The sequence below is a fragment of the Budorcas taxicolor genome, chromosome 25 (genome assembly GCF_023091745.1).
Source record: "Budorcas taxicolor isolate Tak-1 chromosome 25, Takin1.1, whole genome shotgun sequence".
Lineage (NCBI taxonomy): Eukaryota > Metazoa > Chordata > Mammalia > Artiodactyla > Bovidae > Budorcas > Budorcas taxicolor.
This window is the reverse complement of record NC_068934.1, coordinates 51,086,870-51,112,552: the sequence shown is the minus strand read 5'-3', so window position 1 is coordinate 51,112,552 and position 25,683 is coordinate 51,086,870. Positions and strand designations below refer to the sequence as shown.

At 64.4% G+C, this 25,683-nt stretch overlaps 1 protein-coding gene across 1 annotated transcript; it reads right to left on the bottom strand.

Moving 5' to 3' along the window:
* Positions 1-416: 416 nt before the first annotated feature.
* MUC6 (mucin 6, oligomeric mucus/gel-forming) lies at positions 417-25,048 on the bottom strand. The gene is made up of 35 exons (XM_052661715.1): positions 24,967-25,048; positions 24,278-24,521; positions 24,085-24,211; positions 23,769-23,859; positions 23,590-23,699; positions 23,204-23,411; positions 22,984-23,106; positions 22,557-22,677; positions 22,337-22,475; positions 22,145-22,249; positions 21,936-22,008; positions 21,712-21,849; positions 21,333-21,494; positions 21,161-21,255; positions 20,944-21,076; positions 20,503-20,752; positions 20,373-20,425; positions 20,174-20,283; positions 19,567-19,718; positions 19,270-19,411; positions 19,080-19,190; positions 18,570-18,755; positions 18,257-18,496; positions 17,871-18,027; positions 17,235-17,372; positions 16,970-17,056; positions 15,950-16,135; positions 15,630-15,857; positions 14,823-15,012; positions 8,077-8,532; positions 7,433-7,599; positions 3,575-4,242; positions 2,821-3,085; positions 918-1,083; positions 417-594 (listed from the first exon to the last, which is right to left on the bottom strand). The coding sequence occupies exons 1-35, from the start codon at positions 25,046-25,048 to the stop codon at positions 417-419; spliced, it is 6,081 nt and encodes a 2,026-aa protein (XP_052517675.1).
* Positions 25,049-25,683: the final 635 nt, after the last annotated feature.

Sequence of the window (25,683 nt, the reverse complement as noted above, 5' to 3'; positions counted from 1 at the left end):
CCGGGTGCCCCCTCGCCGGGGTGAGCCCTGTCGGCAGGCAGGTGGGGTGCCCCCCCTTCGCTTCCCTCTGCGTGCTGTGACCTGTGTCTCTCCCCGACCCTCTGCTTGGCGGCCTGGTCTCCCCAGGAGCCCCTTCTGGACAGCCTTCCATGCTGCTCTCCCCCGGTCTTGGTCCCAGCAGGACTGGAGGCTGTGCACGAGCAGTGGGCATGGCAGGCAGCGCCCTGTGTGGCCCCGGAGGCCAGCCAGTCCCGTGCAGCCCGCTGGGGCCAGTCGGGGTCTGCAGGCCCCCCGCCTGCACCCCCTTTCTCTCCGGGGGCCCGGATGAGCCACCTCCGAGGGCTCTCGGAGGCCACGGCTGTGCCTCGGAAGGGGCTGCGGGGCCCAGCGTGTCGGGCGGTTTTGTGGATGGAGCTCTAGTCTCCGCAGCGCCGGCGGTAGCACGCACAGCTGCTGAACACTTGCACTGTGAGCACCAGCTGCTGCCCCCACGCCACAGGGTCCATGCAGGGCAGCATGAGCTCCGCCTCGTAGGAGCTGACAGGGTGGCAGCAGCTGCAGGTGGTGGCTACTTGCATGGTGTCCGTGTCGAAGCTGCAGAGGAGCGGTGGGGGGAGCACGCGTCAGGGCAGCCGCCTCAGCGTGCCCCTCCCCGGCCCGTGGGGAGGTGGGCACCAGGGTCCCAGCCTGGGCCTGCAGGGAGGGGCTGGCTCCCGTTTCTGAGCTCCCCCGCTCCAGCAGGTGTGGCGCAGACAGGTGTGTGTTGGGGGGCCGGGGTGCCCTGACGGGGCGGCACACTGCTGGGGCTGGGAGCTCTCGGCGGGTCTTCCCTAGCTTCTGTGAGAAGAGTCTCTGTCAGGCAGGGTGGGCTCCCAGCCCAGGACCCGGACAGACACTGCCCGGGGCCGATGGCTCACCTGGCCGAGGAGGCGCACACACCCTCGCAGCGGGTCACCGTGATGTTGGCCGTGCACCCCTGGAAAGTGACTTCTTCCTCCGACTCCTTCACGCTGCAGGCCCCTGGGCGTGGAGAGGCGGGCGTCAGGCAGCGGCCCCGGGGCGTGGCCTCTGGGGGCTCCGCACCTGCCCCCTCGAGAGCAGGAGCTGACATACCTGGCCCTAGGGCGTGGGTTTTGAACCCCTTGTTGTGCGGCACAGTGGGTGGTGCTGGCTCCGCCGAGGGCAGGCTGCCAGCTGCCCGACGGCTTAGATGATCTGAACGGGGCCACCTGGGCACCTGCCCACAGTGGTGTCTCCCCTGGGCCCCCACCCTGGGCCCCGGACCTTCTTCCCTTGTCTGAGCCCCACCGAGGTCAGACCTCACAGCTTTGCGTAGAAACAAAGCCTGACGTTAAGTCTGTCGTTGTGTTTTTTCTTACTGAAAACTGGCTGCGTTGGGAGTCCCTCAAGGTCGAGGGTTTCTCAGAGGGTGAGGCAGATTGCAGCCCTGGCCCTGGTGGAGCCCTGCTCAGCCCCGGCCTCCCTCGCCACCTTCCTCCCCGGCCCAGCACCAACCTGTGGACGGAGGTGTCTCTGGTCTGCCTGTCTCAGTACCTGTGAGAGGGATGGGGTAGGTGTCAGTGTACCCACGGGGGCAGATGGTGTCGCGTGAGCTCCCTGCAGCGGTCTGTGCTACTGGGGCCGGGCGGGGTGTGGACCCGGCTGTGAGCTCTGCCCTGCATCCATCCCAGTGGACAGGCTTGGGCGCCTGTCAGAGAGCTGGCAGTGTGGCACTCGAGTGAAAAGGGAAGACTGGACGGCGTCTCTCGCCTGCCCACCTGCCCCCTCGCGAGGCCTCCCTGTGGCTTCAAGCCCTGCCTGCCTGCCTTTTCCACTGGAGGTGAGGTGAGAGGCTTGGTGGGGACAGAGCTTGGGATGCGTCCTGTGGCTCCCATTGCCCCAGCCCTCTTCCACTTGACCTCCTGCTCCTGCTCCCACCCCGCATTCTGGTCTCCTCCTCGACAGGCAGCCTCTCCGCAGTGCTCATCCCGCAAGAGCGCAGGCTGCCTTTCAGTGCCACCCACAGTGGTGGGAGTCCCCGCTGCGGGAGGCCGGGGACGCATGCCATGCCAGGGGGAGGCACCCTGGAGGGCAGGGGGCTTGGGCAGGGCTCGGGCAGGAAGGCAGAGCAGAGCTGGAGGCACCTGCAGCACTGAGGCCTGGGCGGCGCTGACCCTGCAGCACGGGGCACCCCAGCCCCTAGCTCCAGTCCAGCCCCTAGCTCCAGTCCAGCCCCTGGCAGGCACCTGAAGTGAGGGGTGTGTGTGCTTTCTGTAGCCTGGGCGAGGCTGGCCAGGCTGGAGTTCACTGACCTAGCCGAGAAAGGCTGAGCAGAGGCCCAGAGGATGTGTGAGCAGCAGACAGCAAAGGACAGGGTGGAGAGGCAGGGGGAAGTGTGGCCCTGTCCTCCTAGACACCCCCAGGGCATGGCTGAGGCGCCAGAGCCCGGAGACCCGGGGTGGCATGCCAGGGGCTGGCCCAGGGCTGCGGCTGCAGCTCCAGCTGGTTGAGCATGACCCCAAGTCTGCTCGTTGTCCTGTGCTGCCTGACCATCCCTAGGCAGGGCGAGCGAGAGCTTTAGGGGGAAGAAAGACACACTTGCTGTGAGAGCTGGACCAGCCTCTGTGGGTGTGGGCAAGGCGTGATGGGGCGCAGCAGAGGTTAGGGGAGAGGCAGCACCCATAGGGTCATCAGGAGGTGTGAGGGGAAAAGAAAACGTGGGGGTCCAGTGGGAGTGACCCAGAGTGTTGTCCAGAGCGCAGAGAAGAGGCTGAGAAGTGTGCCCGTGGGTCATGAGGTGGCTGCAGAGATGTCACTCACCTGCAGAGCTGGGAAGAGATGTAGCAAAGGAGGAGATGGACTGGCTCTCTGTGGACACAGACCCGGCGGTGGGGAGGAAGGAGCTTCCATGTGCAGTGATGGAGCTGGCCAGGAACACGGTAGTCTGCAGCCTGGTGGTACTCGGCTGTCTGGTGGTGAGGTTGGTGGCTGGAGAACTTGGGACGGCTGTCACGCCCAGCGTAGAAGACAGGAGGCCGTGGGTGGGGGTTTGGGTGGTGAGAGAGGTGGCCTGTGCGGTGGTGGACTGAGAGGACGGGACGGAGGAGGTGGGGCTGCTGACTGTGGTCCGGGGTGTAGACAGGATGATGGTACTAACAGTGGGGGCAGGGGACAGCGTGGGAGCTGATGGAGGTGAGAGGGAGGGCCTGATGGGTGTGGAGGCGGCGGGGGAAGGGGGGCTGGTCGGCAGGGATGCTGTCTGTGACTCGGTCAGAGGTGCAGAGGGCGAGGGACGGTGTGGAGCTGAGCTGACACTTGGGATGCTGTGTGAAGTGGAGACTGCAGAAGGGGAGGGGGAAGATGATATCAAAGGAGAGGTGTTCGAGGACCCGTGAGGAGGAGGAGAGGAAGCAGTGGGCGAGGAGGAGGGGGTCGAGACAGTGGAAGAAGGGGGGTAATGGGGCAGAGTCGACACGGAAACAGAAGTGGTTAGAGGACTTCGGCTTGGGTTCAGAGAAGCCGGAGAAGATGACGGAGAGGGGAAGCTAGAGCTTTGTGCTGGCGCCGTGCTGACCGGGCTCTGGGCTTGAGTGGTCCCTGTGGTGGTCTTTGTGAGTGGCAGGGTTGTGGGTGTGGTGCTCCCTGTTGTTGTTGTCAACAGTGAGGACATGGGTGTGGGTGCCGTGGATGTGACCAGGACGTGTGTCAGTGGCGTTGGGGTGCCAGTAGGCTTTGTGGTGGAGTAGGTAGCGTGGGACTCCGTTGGGGTGATGACTGGGTGAGAGGTGGAAGTCACAGATGTTGACACGTGGACGGGAAGGGTCTCTGGATGTGATGGGGTGGAATGGGTGGTGGTGGTCCGGAAGGATGTTCCTGCTGGCAGAGCTGTTGTGTGAGAGGTGGTATGGACAGAAACGTTGGCACTGGAGTGAGTGGTGAATGGCGTGTGTGGCCCAGTGGGGGCGGCTGTTGTAGTGCGTGTCATGGGTGTCCCAGTGCCTCTACTGGTGGATGTACGGGAGATAGTGCTGAGTGCTGGAGAAGTGGTCACAGGGAGGATGGCTGAAGTAGAGTGTGATATTGGGGCTGTGAAGGTTACTGTGCTGACCGAGTTTTGGGCTTGAGTGGTCCCTGTGGTGGTCTTTGTCAGTGGTGTGTCTGTGGGTGTGGTGATCCCTGTGGTGGTATTTGTCACTGGTGTGGCTGTGGTGGTTTCTGCTGTGGTCTCTGTCAGTGGTGTGTCTGTGGGTGTGGTGGTCTCTGTCAGTGGTGGGGCTGTGGGTGTGGTGGTCTCTGTGGTGGTGGTTGTCAATGGTGTGGCTGTGGTGGTCTCTGTCAGTGGTGGGGCTGTGGGTGTGGTGGTCTCTGTCAGTGGTGGGGCTGTGGGTGTGGTGGTCTCTGTGGTGGTGGTTGTCAATGGTGTGGCTGTGGTGGTCTCTGTCAGTGGTGGGGCTGTGGGTGTGGTGGTCTCTGTCAGTGGTGGGGCTGTGGGTGTGGCTATGGGTGTAATGGTCTCTGTCAGTGGTGGGGCTGTGGGTGTGGTGGTCTCTGTCAGTGGTGGGGCTGTGGGTGTGGTGGTCTCTGTGGTGGTGGTTGTCAATGGTGTGGCTGTGGTGGTCTCTGTCAGTGGTGGGGCTGTGGGTGTGGTGGTCCCTGTGGTGGTGGTTGTCAGTGGTGTGGGTGTGGTGGTCTCTGTCAGTGGTGGGGCTATGGGTGTGGTGGTCCCTGTGGTGGTGGTTGTCAGTGGTGTGGGTGTGGTGCTCTCTGTCAGTGGTGGGGCTGTGGGTGTGGTGGTCTCTGTCAGTGGTGTGGCTGTGGTGGTCTCTGTCAGTGGTGGGGCTGTGGGTGTGGTGGTCTCTGTGGTGGTGGTTGTCAGTGGTGTGGGTGTGGTGGTCTCTGTCAGTGGTGGGGCTGTGGCTGTGGTGGTCTCTGTCAGTGGTGGGGCTGTGGGTGTGATGGTCTCTGTCAGTATTGGGGCTGTGGGTGTGGTGGTCCCTGTGGTGGTGGTTGTCAGTGTTGTGGGTGTGGTGGTCTCTGTCAGTGGTGTGGCTGTGGTGGTCTCTGTCAGTGGTGGGGCTGTGGGAGTGGTGGTCTCTGTGGTGGTGGTTGTCAGTGGTGTGGCTGTGGTGGTCTCTGTCAGTGGTGGGGCTGTGGGAGTGGTGGTCTCTGTGGTGGTGGTTGTCAGTGGTGTGGCTGTGGTGGTCTCTGTCAGTGGTGGGGCTGTGGGTGTGGTGGTCTCTGTCAGTGGTGGGGCTGTGGGTGTGGTGGTCTCTATCAGTGGTGGGGCTGTGCGTGTGGTGGTCTCTGTCAGTGGTGGGGCTGTGGATATGGTAGTCTCTCTGGTTGTCTCTGTCAGTGGAGTGGCTGTGACTGTGGTCGTTTCTGTTGTAGTCTTTGTCAGTGGTGTGACTGTGCGTGTGGCGGTTTCTGTGCTGGTCTCTGTCAGTGGTATTACTGTGGGTGTGGTAGTTTTTCTGGTGGTCTCTGTCAGTGGTGGGGCTGTGGGTGTGGTGGTCTCTGTGGTAGTGGTTGTCAGTGGTGTGACTGTGCGTGTGGCAGTTTCTGTGGTGGTCTCTGTCAGTGGTGTGACTGTGGGTGTGGTGGTCTCTGTCAGTGGTATGACTGTGGGTGTAGTGGTTTTCCTGGTGGTCTCTGTCAGTGGCGTGGCTCTGGGTGTGGTGGTCCCTGTGGTGGTGGTTGTCAGTGGTGTGAGTGTGGTGGTCTCTGTCAGTGGTGGGGCTGTGGGTGTGGTTGTCTCTGTGGTGGTGGTTGTCAGTGGTGTGGCTGTGGTGGTCTCTGTCAGTGGTGGGGCTGTGGGTGTGGTGGTCTCTGTGGTGGTGGTTGTCAATGGTGTGGCTGTGGTGGTCTCTGTCAGTGGTGGGGCGGTGGGTGTGGTGGTCTCTGTGGTGGTGGTTGTCAATGGTGTGGCTGTGGTCTCTGTCAGTGGTGGGGCTGTGGGTGTGGTGGTCTCTGTCAGTGGTGGGGCTGTGGGTGTGGTGGTCTTTGTCAGTGGTGTGGCTGTGGATATGGTAGTCTCTCTGGTTGTCTCTGTCAGTGGAGTGGCTGTGACTGTGGTCGTTTCTGTTGTAGTCTTTGTCAGTGGTGTGACTGTGCGTGTGGTGGTTTCTGTGCTGGTCTCTGTCAGTGGTATTACTGTGGGTGTGGTAGTTTTTCTGGTGGTCTCTGTCAGTGGTGGGGCTGTGGGTGTCGTGGTCTCTGTGGTGGTGGTTGTCAGTGGTGTGGCTGTGGTGGTCTCTGTCAGTGGTGGGGCTGTGCGTGTGGTGGTCTCTGTGAGTGGTGGGGCTGTGGGTGTGGTGGTCTCTGTCAGTGGTGGGGCTGTGCGTGTGGAGGTCTCTGTCTGTTTTGGGGCTGTGGGTGTGGTAGTCTCTCTGGTTGTCTCTGTCAGTGGAGTGGCTGTGACTGTGGTGGTTTCTGTTGTAGTCTCTGTCAGTGGTGTGACTGTGGGTGTGGTGGTCTCTGTCAGTGGTATGACTGTGGGTGTAGTGGTTTTCCTGGTGGTCTCTGTCAGTGGCGTGGCTCTGGGTGTGGTGGTCCCTGTGGTGGTGGTTGTCAGTGGTGTGAGTGTGGTGGTCTCTGTCAGTGGTGGGGCTGTGGGTGTGGTTGTCTCTGTGGTGGTGGTTGTCAGTGGTGTGGCTGTGGTGGTCTCTGTCAGTGGTGGGGCTGTGGGTGTGGTGGTCTCTGTGGTGGTGGTTGTCAATGGTGTGGCTGTGGTGGTCTCTGTCAGTGGTGGGGCGGTGGGTGTAGTGGTCTCTGTGGTGGTGGTTGTCAATGGTGTGGCTGTGGTGGTCTCTGTCAGTGGTGGGGCTGTGGGTGTGGTGGTCTCTGTCAGTGGTGGGGCTGTGGGTGTGGTGGTCTTTGTCAGTGGTGTGGCTGTGGATATGGTAGTCTCTCTGGTTGTCTCTGTCAGTGGAGTGGCTGTGACTGTGGTCGTTTCTGTTGTAGTCTTTGTCAGTGGTGTGACTGTGCGTGTGGCGGTTTCTGTGCTGGTCTCTGTCAGTGGTATTACTGTGGGTGTGGTAGTTTTTCTGGTGGTCTCTGTCAGTGGTGGGGCTGTGGGTGTCGTGGTCTCTGTGGTGGTGGTTGTCAGTGGTGTGGCTGTGGTGGTCTCTGTCAGTGGTGGGGCTGTGGGTGTGGTGGTCTCTGTCAGTGGTGGGGCTGTGGGTGTGGTGGTCTCTGTCAGTGGTGGAGCTGTGGGTGTGGTGGTCTCTGTCAGTGGTGGGGCTGTGGGTGTGGTGGACTTTGTCAGTGGTATGACTGTGGGTGTGGTGGTTTTTCTGGTGGTCTCTGTCAGTGGTTTGGCTCTGGGTGTGGTGGTATCTATTGTGGTCTTTGTTAGTGGTGTGGCTGTGGATGTATGGGTCTCTGTCAGTGGTGTGACTGTGGGTATGGTGGACTCTGTCAGTGGTGGGGCTGTGGGTGTGGTGGTCCCTGTGGTGGTAGTTGTCAGTGGTGGGGCTGTGGGTGTAGTGGTCTTTGTCAGTGGTGTGGCTGTGGATGTGGTGGTTTCTGTTGTAGTCTTTGTCAGTGATGTGGCTGTGGGTGTAGTGGTTTTTGTAGTGGTCTCTGTCAGTGGTGGGGCTGTGGGTATGGTGGTATCTGTCAGTGGTGTGACTGTGGGTGTGGTGGTATCTATCAGTGGCGTGGCTATGGGTGTGGTGGTTCCTGTGGTGGTGGTGGTCAGTGGTGTGGCTGTGGGTGTGGTGGTGGTTGTCAGTGGTGTGGCTGTGGTGGTCTCTGTCAGTGGTGGGGCTGTGCGTGTGGTGGTCTCTGTCAGTATTGGGCCTGTGGATATGGTCTCTCTGGTTGTCTCTGTCAGTGGAGTGGCCGTGACTGTGGTGGTTTCTGTTGTAGTCTTTGTCAGTGGTGTGACTGTGCGTGTGGTGGTTTCTGTGGTGGTCTCTGTCAGTGGTGTGACTGTGGGTGTGGTGGTTTTTCTGGTGGTCTCTGTCAGTGGTGTGGCTCTGGGTGTGCTGGTCTCTATTGTGGTCTTTGTTAGTGGTGTGGCTGTGGACGTATGGGTCTCTGTCAGTGGCGTGGCTGTGGTTGTGGTGGTGCCTGTGGTGGTAGTTGTCAGTGGTGGGGCTGTGGGTGTGGTGGTCTCTGTCAGCGGTGGGGCTTTGGATGTAGTGTTCTTTGTCAGTGGTGTGGCTGTGGATGTGGAAGTCTCTCTGATTGTCTCTGTCAGTGGAGTGGCTGTGACTGTGGTGGTTTCTGTTGTAGTCTTTGTCTGTGGTGTGGCTGTGGGTGTAGTGGTTTTTGTAGTGGTCTCTGTCAGTGGTGGGGCTGTTGGTATGGTTGTCTCTGTCAGTGGTGTGACTGTGGGTGTGGTGGTCTCTGTCAGTGGTGGGGCTATGGGTGTGGTGGTTCCTGTGGTGGTGGTTGTCAGTGTTGTGACTGTGGGTGTGGTGGTCTTTGTCAGTGATGTAGCTGTGGGTGTGGTGATCTCTGTCAGTGGTGGGGTTGTGGGTATGATTGTCTCTGTCGGTGGCGTGGCTATGGGTGTGGTGGTTCCTGTGGTGGTGGTGGTCAGTGGTGTGGCTGTGGGTGTGGTGGTCTCTGTCAGTGGTGGAGCTGTGGGTGTGGTGGTCTCTGTCAGTGGTGGGGCTGTGGGTGTGGTGGTCTCTGTCAGTGGTATGAATGTGGGTGTAGTGGTTTTTCTGGTGGTCTCTGTCAGTGGCGTGGCTCTGGGTCTGGTGGTCCCTGTGGTGGTGGTTGTCAGTGGTGTGGTCTTGGTGGTCTCTGTCAGTGATGTGGCTGTGGTGGTCTCTGTCAGTGGTGGGGCTGTCGATGTAGTGGTCTCTGTGAGTGGTGGGGCTGTGGGTGTGGTGGTCTCTGTGAGTGGTGGGGCTGTGGGTGTGGTGGTCTCTGTCAGTGTTGGGGCTGTGGGTGTGGTGGTGGTTTTCAGTGGTGGGGCTGTGGGTGTGGTGGTCTCTGTCAGTGGTGGGGCTGTGGGTATGATTGTCTCTGTCGGTGGCGTGGCTATGGGTGTGGTGGTTCCTGTGGTGGTGGTGGTCAGTGGTGTGGCTGTGGGTGTGGTAGTCTCTGTCAGTGGTGGAGCTGTGGGTGTGGTGGTCTCTGTGAGTGGTGGGGCTGTGTGTGTGGTGGTCTCTGTGAGTGGTGGGGCTGTGGGTGTGGTGGTCTCTGTCAGTGTTGGGGCTGTGGGTGTGGTGGTGGTTTTCAGTGGTGGGGCTGTGGGTGTGGTGGTCTCTGTCAGTGTTGGGGCTGTGGGTGTGGTGGTGGTTTTCAGTGGTGGGGCTGTGGGTGTGGTGGTCTCTGTCAGTGGTGGGGCTGTGCGTGTGGATGTCTCTGTCAGTATTGGGGCTGTGAATATGGTAGTCTCTCTGGTTGTCTCTGTCAGTGGAGTGGCTGTGACTGTGGTGGTTTCTGTTGTAGTCTCTGTCAGTGGTGTGACTGTGGGTGTGGTGGTCTCTGTCAGTGGTATGACTGTGGGTGTAGTGGTTTTTCTGGTGGTCTCTGTCAGTGGCGTGGCTCTCGGTGTGGTGGTCCCTGTGGTGGTGGTTGTCAGTGGTGTGGCTGTGGGTGTGGTGGTCTCTGTCAGTGGTATGACTGTGGGTGTAGTGGTTTTTCTGGTGGTCTTTGTCAGTGGTGGGGCTGTGGGTGTGGTGGTCTCTGTCAGTGGTGGGGCTGTGCGTGTGGTGGTTTCTATGGTGGTGGTTGTCAGTGGTGTGGCTGTGGGTGTGGTGGTCTCTGTCAGTGGTATGACTGTGGGTGTAGTGGTTTTTATGGTGGTCTCTGTGAGTGGTGGGGCTGTGCGTGTGGTGGTCTCTGTCAGTATTGGGGCTGTGGGTGTGGTGGTCTCTGTCAGTGGTGTGGCTGTGGGTGTGGTGGTCTCTGTGGTGGTGGTGGTCAGTGGTGGGGCTGTGGGTGTGGTGGTCTCTGTCAGTGGTGGGGCTGTGCGTGTGGTGGTCTCTGTCAGTATTGGGGCTGTGGGTGTGGTGGTCTCTGTCAGTGGTGTGGCTGTGGGTGTGGTGGTCTCTGTGGTGGTGGTGGTCAGTGGTGGGGCTGTGGGTGTGGCTATGGGTTTAATGGTCTCTGTCAGTGGTGTGACTGTGGGTGTGGTGGTCTCTGTCAGTGGTGGGGCTGTGCGTGTGGTGGTCTCTGTCAGTGGTGGGGCTGTGGGTGTGGTGATATCTGTCAGTGGTGGGGCTGTGGCTGTGGTGGTCTCTGTCAGTGGTGGGGCTGTGCGTGTGGTGGTCTCTGTCAGTACTGGGGCTGTGGGTATGGTGGTCTCTGTCAGTGGTGGGGCTGTGGGTGTGGTGATATCTGTCAGTGGTGGGGCTGTGGCTGTGGTGGTCTCTGTCAGTGGTGGGGCTGTGCGTGTGGTGGTCTCTGTCAGTACTGGGGCTGTGGGTATGGTGGTCTCTGTCAGTGGTGGGGCTGTGGGTGTGGTGGTCTCTGTGGTGGTGGTGGTCAGTGGTGGGGCTGTGGGTGTGGCTATGGGTTTAATGGTCTCTGTCAGTGGTGTGACTGCGGTTGTGGTGGTCCCTGTCAGTGGTGGGGCTGTGGGTATGGTGGTCTCTGTCAGTGGTGGGGCTGTGCGTGTGGTGGTCTCTGTCAGTGGTGGGGCTGTTGGTGTGGTGGTCTCTGTCAGTGGTGGGGCTGTGCGTGTGGTGGTCTCTGTGAGTGGTGGGGCTGTGGGTGTGGTGGTCTCTGTCAGTGGTGGGGCTGTGGGTGTGGTGGTCTCTGTCAGTGGTGGGGCTGTGCGTGTGGTGGTCTCTGTGAGTGGTGGGGCTGTGCGTGTGGTGGTCTCTGTCAGTGGTGGGGCTGTTGGTGTGGTGGTCTCTGTCAGTGGTGGGGCTGTGCGTGTGGTGGTCTCTGTGAGTGGTGGGGCTGTGGGTGTGGTGGTCTCTGTGAGTGGTGGGGCTGTGCGTGTGGAGGTCTCTGTGAGTGGTGGGGCTGTGGGTGTGGTGGTCTCTGTGAGTGGTGGGGCTGTGCGTGTGGAGGTCTCTGTCAGTATTGGGGCTGTGGGTATGGTAGTCTCTCTGGTTGTCTCTGTCAGTGGAGTGGCTGTGACTGTGGTGGTTTCTGTTGTAGTCTCTGTCAGTGGTGTGACTGTGGGTGTGGTGGTCTCTGTCAGTGGTATGACTGTGGGTGTAGTGGTTTTTCTGGTGGTCTCTGTCAGTGGTGGGGCTGTGGGTGTGGTGGTCTGTGTGCTGATGGTTGTCAGTGGTGGGGCTGTGCGTGTGGTGGTCTCTGTCAGTATTGGGGCTGTGGGTGTGGTGGTCTCTGTCAGTGGTGTGGCTGTGGGTGTGGTGGTCTCTGTGGTGGTGGTGGTCAGTGGTGGGGCTGTGGGTGTGGCTATAGGTTTAATGGTCTCTGTCAGTGGTGTGACTGTGGGTGTGGTGGTCTCTGTCAGTGGTGGGGCTGTGGGTGTGGTGGTGGTTGTCAGTGGTGGGGCTGTGGGTGTGGTGGTCTCTGTGAGTGGTGGGGCTGTGCGTGTGGTGGTCTCTGTGAGTGGTGGGGCTGTGCGTGTGGAGGTCTCTGTCAGTATTGGGGCTGTGGGTGTGGTAGTCTCTCTGGTTGTCTCTGTCAGTGGAGTGGCTGTGACTATGGTGATTTCTGTTGTAGTCTCTGTCAGTGGTGTGACTGTGGGTGTGGTGGTCTCTGTCAGTGGTATGACTGTGGGTGTAGTGGTTTTTCCGGTGGTCTCTGTCAGTGGTGGGGCTGTGGGTGTGGTGGTGGTTGTCTGTGGTGGGGCTGTGCGTGTGGTGGTCTCTGTCAGTATTGGGGCTGTGGGTGTGGTGGTCCCTGTCAGTGGTGGGGCTGTGGGTGTAGTGGTGGTGGTCAGTGGTGGGGCTGTGGGTGTGGTGGTCTCTGTGAGTGGTGTGGCTGTGGGTGTGGTGGTCTCTGTGGTGATGGTTGTCAGTATTGGGGCTGTGGGTGTGGTGGTCCCTGTCAGTGGTGTGACTGTGGTGGTGGTGGTCTCTGTCAGTGGTGGAGCTGTGGGTGTGGTGGTCCCTGTGGTGGTGGTTGTCAGTGGTGTGACTGTGGGTGTGGTGGTCCCTGTCAGTGGTGGGGCTGTGGGTATGGTGGTCTCTGTCGGTGGTGTGGCTGTGGGTGTGGTGGTGGTTGTCAGTGGTGGGGCTGTGGGTGTGGTGGTCTCTGTCAGTGGTGGGGCTGTGGGTGTGGTGGTCTCTGTGAGTGGTGGGGCTGTGCGTGTGGTGGTCTCTGTGAGTGGTGGGGCTGTGGGTGTGGTGGTCTCTGTCAGTGGTTGGGCTGTGCGTGTGGAGGTCTCTGTCTGTATTGGGGCTGTGGGTGTGGTAGTCTCTCTGGTTGTCTCTGTCAGTAGAGTGGCTGTGACTGTGGTGGTTTCTGTTGTAGTCTCTGTCAGTGGTGTGACTGTGGGTGTGGTGGTCTCTGTCAGTGGTATGACTGTGGGTGTTGTGGTTTTTCTGGTGGTCTCTGTCAGTGGTGGGGCTGTGGGTGTGGTGGTGGTTGTCTGTGGTGGGGCTGTGCGTGTGGTGGTCTCTGTCAGTATTGGGGCTGTGGGTGTGGTGGTCCCTGTCAGTGGTGGGGCTGTGGGTGTGGTGGTCTCTGTCAGTGGTGGGGCTGTGGGTGTAGTGGTGGTGGTCAGTGGTGGGGCTGTGGGTGTGGTGGTCCCTGTCAGTGGTGGGGCTGTGGGTGTGGTGGTCTCTGTCAGTGGTGGGGCTGTGGGTGTGGTGGTGGTTGTCAGTGGTGGGGCTGTGGGTGTGGTGGTCTCTGTCAGTGGTGGGGCTGTGTGTGTGGTGGTCTCTGTGAGTGGTGGGGCTGTGGGTGTGGTGGTCCCTGTGGTGGTGGTCTCTGTCAGTATTGGGGCTGTGGGTGTGGTGGTCCCTGTGGTGGTGGTCTCTGTGAGTGGTGGGGCTTTGGGTGTGGTGGTCCCTGTGGTGGTGGTCTCTGTCAGTATTGGGGCTGTGGGTGTGGTGGTCCCTGTCAGTGGTGGGGCTGTGGGTGTAGTGGTGGTGGTCAGTGGTGGGGCTGTGGGTGTGGTGGTCTCTGTGAATGGTGTGGCTGTGGGTGTGGTGGTCTCTGTGGTGATGGTTGTCAGTATTGGGGCTGTGGGTGTGGTGGTCCCTGTCAGTGGTGTGACTGTGGTTGTGGTGGTCTCTGTCAGTGGTGGAGCTGTGGGTGTGGTGGTCCCTGTGGTGGTGGTTGTCAGTGGTGTGACTGTGGGTGTGGTGGTCCCTGTCAGTGGTGGGGCTGTGGGTGTGGTGGTGGTTGTCAGTGGTGGGGCTGTGGGTGTGGTGGTCTCTGTGAGTGGTGGGGCTGTGCGTGTGGTGGTCTCTGTGAGTGGTGGGGCTGTGGGTGTGGTGGTCCCTGTGGTGGTGGTCTCTGTGAGTGGTGTGGCTGTGGGTGTGGTGGTCCCTGTGGTGGTGGTCTCTGTCAGTACTGGGGCTGTGGGTGTGGTGGTCTCTGTCAGTGGTGGGGCTGTGGGTGTGGTGGTCTCTGTCAGTGGTGGGGCTGTGCGTGTGGTGGTCTCTGTGAGTGGTGGGGCTGTGGGTGTGGTGGTCCCTGTGGTGGTGGTCTCTGTGAGTGGTGGGGCTGTGGGTGTGGTGGTCCCTGTGGTGGTGGTTGTCAGTGGGGGGGCTGTGGGTGTGGTGGTCCCTGTCAGTGGTGGGGCTGTGGGTGTGGTGGTGGTTGTCAGTGGTGGGGCTGTGGGTGTGGTGGTCTCTGTGAGTGGTGGGGCTGTGCGTGTGGTGGTCTCTGTGAGTGGTGGGGCTGTGGGTGTGGTGGTCCCTGTCAGTGGTGGGGCTGTGGGTGTGGTGGTCCCTGTCAGTGGTGGGGCTGTGGGTGTGGTGGTGGTGGTTAGTGGTGGGGCTGTGGGTGTGGTGGTCCCTGTGGTGGTGGTTGTCAGTGGGGGGGCTGTGGGTGTGGTGGTCCCTGTCAGTGGTGGGGCTGTGGGTGTGGTGGTCCCTGTCAGTGGTGGGGCTGTGGGTGTGGTGGTCCCTGTCAGTGGTGGGGCTGTGGGTGTGGTGGTCTCTGTCAGTGGTGGGGCTGTGCGTGTGGTGGTCTCTGTGAGTGGTGGGGCTGTGGGTGTGGTGGTCCCTGTGGTGGTGGTCTCTGTGAGTGGTGGGGCTGTGGGTGTGGTGGTCCCTGTGGTGGTGGTTGTCAGTGGGGGGGCTGTGGGTGTGGTGGTCCCTGTCAGTGGTGGGGCTGTGGGTGTGGTGGTGGTTGTCAGTGGTGGGGCTGTGGGTGTGGTGGTCTCTGTGAGTGGTGGGGCTGTGCGTGTGGTGGTCTCTGTGAGTGGTGGGGCTGTGGGTGTGGTGGTCCCTGTCAGTGGTGGGGCTGTGGGTGTGGTGGTCCCTGTCAGTGGTGGGGCTGTGGGTGTGGTGGTGGTGGTTAGTGGTGGGGCTGTGGGTGTGGTGGTCCCTGTGGTGGTGGTTGTCAGTGGGGGGGCTGTGGGTGTGGTGGTCCCTGTCAGTGGTGGGGCTGTGGGTGTGGTGGTCCCTGTCAGTGGTGGGGCTGTGGGTGTGGTGGTGGTGGTTAGTGCTGGGGCTGTGGGTGTCGTGGTCCCTGTGGTGGTGGTTGTCAGTGGTGGGGCTGTGGGTGTGGTGGTCCCTGTCAGTGGTGGGGCTGTGGGTGTGGTAGTCCCTGTCAGTGGTGGGGCTGTGGGTGTAGTGGTGGTGGTCAGTGGTGGGGCTGTGGGTGTAGTGGTGGTGGTCAGTGGTGGGGCTGTGGGTGTGGTGGTCTCTGTCAGTGGTGGGGCTGTGGCTGTGGCTGTGCTGGGCGTGGCTGGAGCTGCTGTCTGGGCTGTGGTGGGGACAGGGAGGGGAAGGGTGGTGCTGGAGTGGGCGGTGGGCGTGGCCGTGGAGGGGGCCGCCGGCGTGCTGGGGCTGGCGCTGCCCTGGGCCCCGGCGGTGGGCGCGGTTGGCCGCAGGGCAGTGTGTTCCGTGCTGGGCCCTGTGGTGCCCTCTGGCGGTTGTGAGGGCTCCGTGCGCACTGTCTCCTCACTGGCGGGGGTTTCGGGGCTCCATCGGTGTGTTGAGGATGCTGTTGGAAGCAGGGGCGTCATTTCACTCCCTCCCCCTCGCTGCCCTGCTCTGGGGTCGCCCACGCCTTCCACACTGGCCTCCGCACCTGTGACTCTGGTGGACCTGCTGGGGTGTCCAGCAGCTTTCTGGGTGACTCTGGTTCCTCTCCCAGCCCCCTGTCCCAGCATTGTCTGTGGGCCCTTGTTTCATCCTGAATGCCTGCGGTGGGTTTTGGGGTCCCTCCCTAGCAGTCCTACTCTCAGGGTGGGCTCCTCTGCTCTTGTCTCAGGCAAGTGCTTCCTCTTCCCCCTTGCTCTCAGGGGAATGGGAAGTTGGTGGCCCTGCCCCCAAGCTGGGGCCTGTGCTTGGCTCAGGGGCCTTTTGGATCCGTGGCACCCTGAGGCCTGTGGATCCCTCAGTGAAGGTGGCCGTGGGGGAAGGCTGCTTGGGTCCAGTGGTCTGGGAGATGTGCGGAGAGGAGCGTAATGAGCTGGGTGGGCTGCCCTCACCTTAGGCCCATGGTCACAGGGGCCGCCCAAGGCCACTGTCTTCCCCGTGGCCCAGAGGCTCAGGCTGGGTGCTGGGGCTGCCCCATGGAGGCCCCTCTGCAGGGACAGGTGGTGGTGGCGTGCTTACTTGTGGGGTACTCTGTGGCGGTCCCTGGTGTTGCCAGGCTTGGCGAGGCTGCTGTCGTGTGCGCCGTGGCCCGAGCTGTGGACTGCGTGGTGGTGCTGAAGGAGGGCCCCGTGGGCCACGTGGTGGCCCAGGTCACGGGAGGGCCTGTGGCTGTGGACCTCTGAGTGGCCGTGGGGGCCAGTGCGGATGTGGCCCGGGCGGTGACAGCAGAGGTGCTCTGAGGTGACCCTGCAGGGACGGTGCCTGGTGTCCCCTTCAGCCCCACCCACACGCCCCTGGGTGCTTCCTCGCCCACTGCCGGGCCCCTGCCTGGGCCTTACCCTCTGAGGAGACCGCTGGTTGTGTCCGGGTGGTTGGGGCTGTCCCTGCCTGTGTGGATGAAGAGGCTGTGGCTGAGAGGCTAGGCGTCTGCGTGGGGGCCGTGGGTGTCGTTGGGGAGCCGAGCCCAGTGCTGGGGGTCAGTGTGGTGCTGGCCGTGGCTGGCGTGGTTTCTGTGGCAGGCGAGCCTGCGGGGGACACGCGTGCTGCTGTTGTGGGGTCGGCAGCTGCCCCCGCATGCCCTTGGGGAGGAACCCTCTTCCCTGCTGGGCCCCCGAGCCCCCTGGGCTGGGCAGGAGGCCCCGCGGTGCTCAGTGGCCGGGCGTCGGGGCCTGCCTGCCCTTCCGTCTGACTCCTTCCCCCAGGGCCGGCCCAGGTGCACCTGCCCCCCACACCTGCATGCCCGGCTGCTGCCCCGGAGGACAGACACAGGCCAGCTGCCTGGGCTGTCCCATGGAGTAGAGCCGGGAGAGCCCGGGGGAGAGCCCGGGGAAGAGCCTGCGTCACCGCAACCCCTCGTGTGTGTGCAATCACCTGTTGGAGCCGGCGTGGTGGGCAGCAGCCCTGCAAGAGAGGGGCCAGTCAGGAGCGCTGCCCCCCGCCTCCCCACCCCCCACCCAGGGAGGCCCTGCAAAGCCTTCGGCTGTGTCCCCAGGGCCTGAGTCAGGAACCCGGGGGTTGGAGCTGCCGCGGAAGTGTCGGGACCCCTGCTCCCCATCCTTCCCGCACCCCCCACGTCGGCATGGATGGGCCTGGCGGGAACTGGTGGTGCTGGCTGGATGCTGCCCCAGGGTCGCTGCAGCTGATGGTCAGTACCCCCCAGCTGCCTGTTGCTGAACCCAGAGGAGGTCCCTGCCCTGCACCCACACTCCTCAGCAGGCCTGGGTATGCCCTGCGACCAGAGGCTGGGAGAGTGGATGTTTGGTGCGGGGAGGCAAGGGCTGACCCTTTTCCCTGTGTGTCTGGCTGTGTCCCAGGGAGCAGCAGGGGACACAGGGCACCCCTCTGTGAGGGGTGGGGGCTTGCGGGCAGTGGGCTGGGCTTACTGCATGGCACGCACGTCCCCTTGTCGTGATCGAAGTACTCATCCTGGGAGCAGTTGTAGCAGCCTGAGAGGAGCACACAGAGAATGACCAGACCTCAGTGCCTGAGCCGGAAGCCCCTCTTCCCCTGGCCTCAGCCCTCCCAGAGGGCCTGTCAGGCTCCCCACCATTCGGCTCCCCGTCCCGCCTGTCAGTGGTCCTGATGCTGCAGGCTGCCCTCCTCCCGTCTCTCCCACGCCCGGACCTTCGATGTTGTCCGGGACGCTCTGTGGCCACGCGGGGCAGAGGCACGGCTGGTAGTGCCATGTGCAGTTGGCCTGCTGGGTGTACTGGAACTCGCTGCCCAGCTGCATGTGCGTGTTGTAGAAGTCACAGTACACGGCTGGGGGGAGGGGCTCCATCAGTGGCAGAGCCGGGCTCAGGGTCCCCCGGGCTCAGGGTCCTCCTGACCTTGGGCTCAGGGTCCCTCAGGGCTCAGGGTCCCCCGGGCTCAGGGTCTTCCCCACCCCGGGCTCAGGGTCCCCCCCACCCTGGGCTCAGGGTCCCTCAGGGCTCAGTGTCCCCCCCACTCTGGGCTCAGGGTCCCCCGGGCTCAGGGTCCCCCAGGCTCAGCGTCCCCCGGGCTCAGGGTCCCTCAGGGCTCAGGGTTCCCCCAGGCTCAGGGTCCCCCAGGGCTCAGCGTCCCCCCTACCCCGGGCTCAGGGTCCCTCAGGGCTCAGCATCCCCCCACCCTCACCCCCCGGCTCAGGGTCCCTCAGGGCTCAGGGTCCCTCCGCAAGGCCTCCCTGGGCATGGCCTGCTGCCCATCCTGGAGAAGCGCCGGCAGCCTGGCAGCTCAGCCACGGCCCCGCAGAGGCTGGAGGGTGGGAGCAGGACTTACGGCAGAAGTCGGGGGACCGCCAGTCCACACACACGCCCTTGTCCACGCAGGCCTTGGCGTAGGCAGCCACAGCGTCACATAGGCACTCGCAGTCCCCCCCAGTGTCGCACGCACACGTGTCCTGTACGCAGGCCTCGTAGTAGGGCAGGCGGTAGACCTGTGGGCACCCCTCGGGGTCAGGCGAGGGCTGGGCTTGCCCCGCCGACCCACCTCGACCGCCTGGCGCTGGCGAGGCGGGGCAGGGCGCCGCGGGGCGAGTTGGGGCGGGGGCGGGGGCGGGGCCCGGCGGGAAGGGGCGGGGCGGGAAGGGGCGGGGCGGGGCGGGAAGGGGCCCACCTGGCCGGGGCGGGGCGGGGCGGGGCGGGGCGGGGCGGGGCCCGGCCCACCTGGCCGTGGCAGGCGGCGAAGGTCTGGCTGTTGATGATGCTGCACTTGCGCTCGGCCCAGGAGCGGCGGAAGGTGTTGAGGCTACAGGGGTCCAGCGCGAAGGTGGTGTCGCCGCACAGCGGGCTCTCCTTCCAGGAGTTCACGAACTCCAGCTCGCTGGACGCCAAGTACTTGCTGCGTGTCTGGAAGTCGTCCTTCATATTCCCATTGTAGTTGCCACACAGGCCGCAGAGGGGATCCTGCGGGGGCTGGTGTCAGGTGCCGGCGGGCCGGGCTCCCCACGACCCCGGGCCGCAGGGCGGGCAGCGCTACCTGGGAGGCGCGGGCGACCTTGATGAAGACGGCCATGTGCTTGTTCCAGGTGAGAGTCAGGTTGTACGCGCTGCCGATGGTGACGTCCAGCACCAGGTGCAGGGAGCCAGCCTTGACCCGGAAGTGCACGCCAGGGTCCTCCCCGCTCACCGTGTAGTTGGCGTCTGCCAGCACGATGGACAGGCCCTGGCGGGGCGCAGCTGTCACCGGCTGCCTGGCCCTGGGCAGCAGCTTAGGGCTGTGGGGCTCCCCCTCCCGGCCCGAGCTCTCCTGGCCTAGGGGCTTGCTGTCTAGAGCCTTCTTGGGAGAAGGTCCCAGGGCACCCTGGAATCTGCTGAGGGCTAAGGATCAGGCTTGGGGGAGACCCCTCCCCGCTGCACCGTTGTCCAGTTCTGGGGGACACTGCTGGCATGGTGTGGATGTGGAGGTCAGGGGCAGAGGGCGGCAAGGATCCTGAGTGGCTAGGCTTTGGGGCTCCGGGGCAGTTGGGGAGGCCACCCGCTTGCTCACCCCCAGGAGGATCTTTATGGCCCGTGAGCAGGTGGCGCCTGACTTTGCACACACGACGTTCTCTGTCAGGATCTTGAAGGTGGGCTGCGAGTCACTGGCATTGCAGCCGTCCTGTGGGGAAGGGGTTGTTGAGGAGCCAGCCCCGTGGCCCCCAGCCCCACGTTGACCCTGTGGCCTGGCGCACACTCACCGTGACCAGGATGTACTCGCAGTTGCCGTCGAACACGAAGCGCTGCCCGTCAAAGGTGACCACGTGGCCCTCCCCATAGAGGCTGCAGGTGGACGGGCAGTGGGCGCTCTGCTGGCAGGACCACGTCCCATTCGAGCAGGTGCTGTGGGAGGAGCAGGGTGTCCTGGAGTTCGAGGGACGACCTGGGCACATGCGCCCCACAGGACCCTTGACCCTTTGGGGGGGGGGGCTCCTGGCCACCCCAAGCACTTGAGGACAGTTGGGCCCCCAGGGTCTGCGGGCGGGGCTGCAGCTCACCAGCTCTTACAGTCAGTGTGGAGCTCAGCGCCCCGGGGGTAGGAGATGCCCGCAAACTCGCATGGGCACTCCTCGGGGGGCACGCACTGCCCGCTGGCGTTCTCGTAGAGCCCCTTGGCACAGACACAGCCGGGCTCACACTTCGTGGGCACCTGCGGGAGGAGGGTCAGTGGCCCGTGGAGGGTGGCCCCGCTTGCTGCTGCTACAGCCCTGGGCCCTTCTGAGACCCCCCACTGCGTTCTTCCCAGACCCCTCCCTGCGTGCACCCTGCTCTGGGCCTTTCTCTTATCAAAGCTGCCCCAGCCCGCCCCTAGGGGCGTCACGGCTGGGCTGCTCTGGCCCCTTCCCAAGCACCAGGGCCCTCAGTCCTCAGGGAGCCCACAGAGGAGCATGCTCGGCGGCCAGGCTGTTGGTCACTCATCATGGGATGGGTGGGATGGAGCATGGCCTGCCGTCCTTGAAGGGCCTGTGGGAATCCTCTCATGGACCAAGAAGCTGCGGGACGTCCACTGTGGGAACGTCCACCCCAGGGCATCCCTGGCTTCCTTAGGCAGTGGGGTCTGCTCTACCAAGGAGCGCCCTTGCCCCTCGTTCCCGCCAGCCTTACGCAGGGGGTGCCAGTGGCCAGCATCTGACAGGTGGGGGCGCAGGCTGCCCCAAACTTGTCCTCCGAGGACTGACTGCAGGACTGGAAGGTCTTCGGCGCGGAGCAGGTCGCTGCAGAGACAAGGGGCCCGGGGTGAGGTGGGCACAGAGGAGCCGAGGCAGCCAGCCCAGCTCCACCAGCCTTGGCCACAGCCACGTACCCAGAAGCATCTGAGGCCGCGCCCGACAGCTCAGCCGCCCGTTGATGCAGTGGCTGTGGGAGAGAGGCTGGGTGAGCACTGCCTTGGCAGGGCTGCAGGCGGGGCAGCTGCCATCGGAGCCCTTGCTCACCAGACGACCCCGTTGACCATGGTGGACTGGTCGGCCAGGATGAACCCGTGGCTGTCCAGGAGGCAGGGGCACTGGGCCTTGCGCACACACTCGCTCTTGTGGTTCAGGTAGGTGCCCTCAGGGCAGTTGCAGCCGTCCACTGGCACAGCGCTGGGGTGGCACTCGGCCTCGCGGTCCGTCAGCGACAGGCACGTGTGGTCACAGGCCTGGCTGTTGTAGCTGAACGTCTGGTTGCCTGTGCAGGGAATGCCTACGGGGGCCCGGGGGACAGGAGTCAGATCCTGGGGAGGCGCCCTCTGTATCTGCCCCGCAGGCCCCGCCCACCCGCTGTGTCCGCCCCCATAGGCCACGCCCACCCGCCAGCCCCGCAGACTCCGCCGGCCCCACTGTGCCCGCCGCCACAAGCCCCGCCCACCACACAGGCCCCGCCCCCCCACGCACTGCAGTTGTCCACGCTGTTCCTCCAGCCCTGCAGCAGGACGCCCCGGGAGGCGCACGCGAGCGCGTAGTCGCCGAGGGCGGCGCAGATGTGCGGGAATGTCTCCTCGTAGTTGCAAGCCTGGTACACGCACCTCTGCGGGCAGACAGTGGCCATGAGCGTCCCCCCGAACCCCGAGAGTCTCCCCTGAGGCCCTTCCATGCCCACGCCCCCACCCACCTTGTAGAAGGGCTTGGGGTCCACGGTGGCATGGCAGTTCTCGAACACCGTGCCCTTCTGCACCAGCACCGCGCAGTGGGTCTCCGCACACACCTCTGGGGGGGCAGGCCGGCGTGGATGAGCTGCCCGCTGCGGTCTCCCGCCCACCCCACCCCTCCTGGGCAGCACTCACTGTTGAGCTGGCTCATGGAGCAGGGGTCGGTCTCTCGCTCCAGCGCAGCGGGGCAGTTCCCCGCCCGCCAGGAGTCCACAAAGAGCGAGGCAGTGCCCTCGGCGATGCCCATGCTCGTGGTGAAATCGTCCGTCGTGTCCCCGTTGAAGTTGCCGCAGAGCCCTGGGCCAGTGGTGAGGGTGGGTGGCCTGTGCTGCTCCGGTCCTGCCCTGTGCTCCCTGAGGCCCCCTCCTCCCCTAACCACACTGGGAGGGCCAGCTGTGGTGCTGGACGGGCCAGGTCAGCGCCAGGCTCTGCGGGGCACTCCTCCTCTGGGGTGGTCAGGCCGGGCAGGGAGGGGCATCTGGGCCAGCCCTGGGCAGACTGGGGTGGGACTCACCTCTGGTCTGGCCTCTGAACTGGGGCCCGACGGTGATGTACAGCTGGAACACGGGCCAGAGCTGGATCACGAGCTCCAGCCCAAAGGTGGTGACCATCTGAAGGTGGGTGGATGTCTGCCTGAAGACCGTGATGTTTCCTGAGGGGACAGGAGCCTCATCGAGTGGCCTGCTTTGGGACTCAGCTCGGTGAGGCCCCGGGTGCTAGGTAGGGCTGGGGACATACGAGTCTTGTACGGCAGCCATTTGGTGTCGCCGTTGTTGGTGACCACCTCATCCTGAGAAATCACGATTTTGTCCTGGGGGAAGGAGGCCCGAGTTACAGGGGGCCAGGAGCAGGGGAAACCCCCACCTCGTGTGGGCCAGGCAGGGTGAAGCGGGAGCTGGGGTGCGTCTGCCTGGGGCCCCGGGTGGGCACAGGTGGGGTGGCCTCACCTGGCTGGACTTGTAGATGACAGCAACCAGGGAGGTCTCCGAGTGTGAATACCCAGACTTGTCGAACGCAGCCATGAGCGAGCCGCCGCCAGGGAGCTGGGGGCTCTGGGGGAGGGTGGCTCGGGTCAGGCCCCAGGGCACTCACGGTGTCCCCCCGCCTGTGGCGGGGCCCCTGGCGGAGGTGTGTCCTACCTGGACAAGGACGTAGGTGCAGGTGCCATGGAAGCGGTAGGGCCTGGCGTCGAACGTGGTGACGAAGGAGCCGCCCTCCAGGGCGCAGCGCCGCGGGCAGGGCCGCTCCTCACACTCCCAGTGGCCCCCCGAGCACCGGCTGTGGGTGACAGGCGTGACCCAGCATCCCCCCGCGTTCCCCCGCTGGCCTGCACGCCCTTTCCCACGGCCCGGCACTCACCAGGTCTGGCAGGCGGCTGTTGTGACCTCCCCGGGGGCGTAGACCACCCCACTGAGCATGCAGGGGCACTGGGGCTCGGGAACACAGCTGTGGTTTTTCGAGATGTCGTCCAGAACCGTCCCTGCAGGAGAGGGGCTTCCTGGGGCTGCGGCTGGGGGGCCCCTCCCCCGCCTGTGGGGGCCTGGGAGAGCCCTGCTCTCGGCCCTCCCCCTTCCCTGGGTGCTGCCCCATGGGCGGCAGGCCCTGCCCGCCACCGCCCTGCTCCCTGCGGGAGGGGACCGGCGCGTGCACAGGGCAGGGAAAGCCTTCGCTGGGGCAAGTCCCAGTGGAGCGTCTGGAGCCGCGGGTCCCGGCTCCCACCCTGGGGTGGGGGGGCGGAGGCCCGGCTCTGCTCTGCTAGGGCGTCCCGGGAGGGTGATGCCCTCACCTTCTGGGCAGAAGCAGCCGAAGGTGCAGAAGCTGGAGCAGCTGTGCCGCGGGTTGGAGCAGGTCCGCACGCAGGTCTCGCCGCACTCCCAGTACACCTGGTTGGCCGGGCACTGGCCCACAGCTGCAGGTCGAGCTGCCCTGTGAGAGGGGCCTGCGGCCCCCGGCCTGACCACCCCTCCACCCGCCCTGGTCCTCTCTCCTCGCTCCCCGGGACTCACAGCAGAGGTCGGGGCCCCGCCAGCTGCTGACGGGCTGGCCGGCCACGCTGCACTGGCGTGAGTACTCGGACAGCGTGGCGCAGCTGCAGTTGGGCCGGCCGGGCTCCGCGCATGCGGCCATGTCCGCCTGGCAGCTCAGCAGGAAGGGCTCCTGGGGCACGGTGCACTCGGGCGCCACCAGGGTCAGCAGCCGCAGGCAGGCCTGGGCCTGGGCACAGGGCCACGCAGGGTCACGGGGGCCAAGGCATGTCCCCCACCACACACGTGCCCTGCAAGGCTGGGGTGTTGCTGGCCTGGGTCCCAGTCAGACCCCGTGGGCCGGCCCCACCCTGGCGATAGGACCCCCACCTCCGACCCTGGGAGCCCAGCCCCGCCGCCTCACACACGTGCTCTGCCTGCAGGAGCCGGGGGCTGGGGATGGCCTCGTAGGCGCAGATCTCGTTGGGGTCGTCCAGTTTCTGGAGGGCGGCGTACTTGTGGGGCTCCAGCAGTTGGCCTGGGGGGGGCAGGGTGGGGTCAGCACCCTGGTTGCCATGCCGCATGGGGGGCACCAGCCCTCACCTACCGTCCTCGCTCAGAAACTCGTTGGTCTTCTTGCCGTCAAAGTTCCCACACAGCCCGCACATCTTGCCCATGTACTTCCTCTCCACCAGTACCTGCAGGGGTGGGCACTGCTGTTGGGTGGGCAGGGAGGGGCACAGGGCCCCGGGGCCCCCCCAGGAGCTACTCACACCCGCTCCAGGGGCACAGAGCCCCCTCACAGGGCAGGACCCAGGCCTGCTGGCTTCTCACTGGGGACCGCCGTTCTCATTGGCTTGTCCTCAAGCCCCTTGAAAGCCCAGGCTCCCCGCCCGGCCCCCAACCCCTGCTGACGCCCTCACCGTGAGATGGGCACCGGGACCCCACATGACCACCAGCTCCATCTCCAGCTGCTTGGCCAGCAGGCGCACGCTCTGTCCGAAGGGTGTGATCTGGAGCCCGTTGCTGGTGTGGGGCAGGCTGACCACCCTGCAAGGCAACTGTGGTCAGCGCCAAGCCCGGGCCCCCAGTGGCCCCTCCCAGCTCTCGGCCTACCCCACGTCCTTGACGGTGATGACTGCGTCCTGCACGGTGACTACAGAGGCCCCCAGCTCCACAATGATCCGGGAGATGTTCCCACCAGGCCCTCGCCGTAGCTGGACGCTGAAGGTGGATGGGGCATCCTTGCAGACGGCCGCAAAGACGTAGTTGCAGGTCCCCGAGAAGTCGTATGTGTGGCCATCAAAGGTGGAGAAGTGGCCGGCCCCCCATGTGGAGCACCGGCCCCTGTTGTCTGGAGCTGCAGAGAGGGTGGGGTCTTGGAGTCCTGCGTCCTCCCAGCCGGCAGAGGGGGTCTGGGGCCCCTCCCAGTCTCCAGGCGCCCCCGGGGGGTGGGTGGGGAAAGAGGCCCACGTCTCCATGCCCACCCAGCTCTGGGCTGGGGTCTGCCTCACGGGAGTGTGGGCCTCTGTCGGGGCTGGGCTCTGGGACGTGAAGCGGCAGCTTAGCCCACGTTCAGCAGGACCCCTGCCCCCTCTGCAGGACGAGCTCATCTCCCCCGGGGAAGGGGTGGGCTGGGGTCTCCCCTCGCAGAGACTCCAGGCTACACTCGCCCTATAGCCAGGCCATGGCCCTGTGCCCTGGGCAGTTCCTCAGAACGGGGGGCTGCCCGTGAGCCTCATCTGGCTGTGGGGGGTCCTTCGCCCTGTGGAGCCGTGGGGGCACCAAGGAGCTGTCCTCCAGACCTTCGAGGACAGGGCCCCCCGTCAGCATGCGGCCGCCCACGTCTGGGGCTGAGGTCCCAGTGCTGGTGGGTGGCAGGGTCATCTGAGTGCGCCCCGGCGTCCCATCCCTGCCCCTGCCCGCTGTGCCCCCTGCCTCGGGGTGCGTGGGTTCCTGGCTACACCGACTCCTGAGTCCCAGCGTGGTGGCTGCCCACGTCGTCCCTCTGGGTGGCACCAGGAAGGGGCCCGCCTGACATGGCCGTGGGGTCCCCAGCCGGCCGAAGGGGTGGTGACCCGGCCTCCTCCCCTACAGCCCCCACCACGCAGGTGTGCCCCGGCACCTCTTCTCGGCTCACCACCAGCCCCCACAACGCCTGGAGTCACGTCGGCTGTGCCACCCTGGACGGGCCCTGTGGGGCTGGCACACACGCTGCTCCTTCTGCACGCTTGGCGGCCCTTCCCGCACTGCCCGTTCTGGTCGGCCCAGGCCCTGCTCGGAGGCCTCCATCCCGGAGTCCCCAGCCCCCAGCCCCCGAGGTCGGAGCCTCCGGTCCAGGAAGGCAGGGCTGGCCTCTCGCCTCCCCCGGGGCCAGCGAGGGGTCAGCACTTAGAGGCCCTGTCTTGCCCCCGACCCCACCGCGCCTGCAGCCCGAACCCCCACAGCTCCAAGGCCACTCCCCTTGCCACCCCTGCGTCCGACACCCACCCTGCCTGGCTCCTGGCGTCTCCCCCGCCCTG

Excerpts from the sequence above, each read along its gene's own strand:
- MUC6 (XM_052661715.1), bottom strand. The coding sequence starts at position 25,048 with ATGACCCTGCCACCCACCAGCACTGGGACCTCAGCCCCAGACGTGGGC. Across the intron at positions 22,009-22,144 it reads TCATCTACAAGTCCAGCCAG|GACAAAATCGTGATTTCTCA; the intron begins GTGAGGCCACCC and ends TCCTTCCCCCAG. Across the intron at positions 21,495-21,711 it reads GTTCAGAGGCCAGACCAGAG|GGCTCTGCGGCAACTTCAAC; the intron begins GTGAGTCCCACC and ends CCACTGGCCCAG.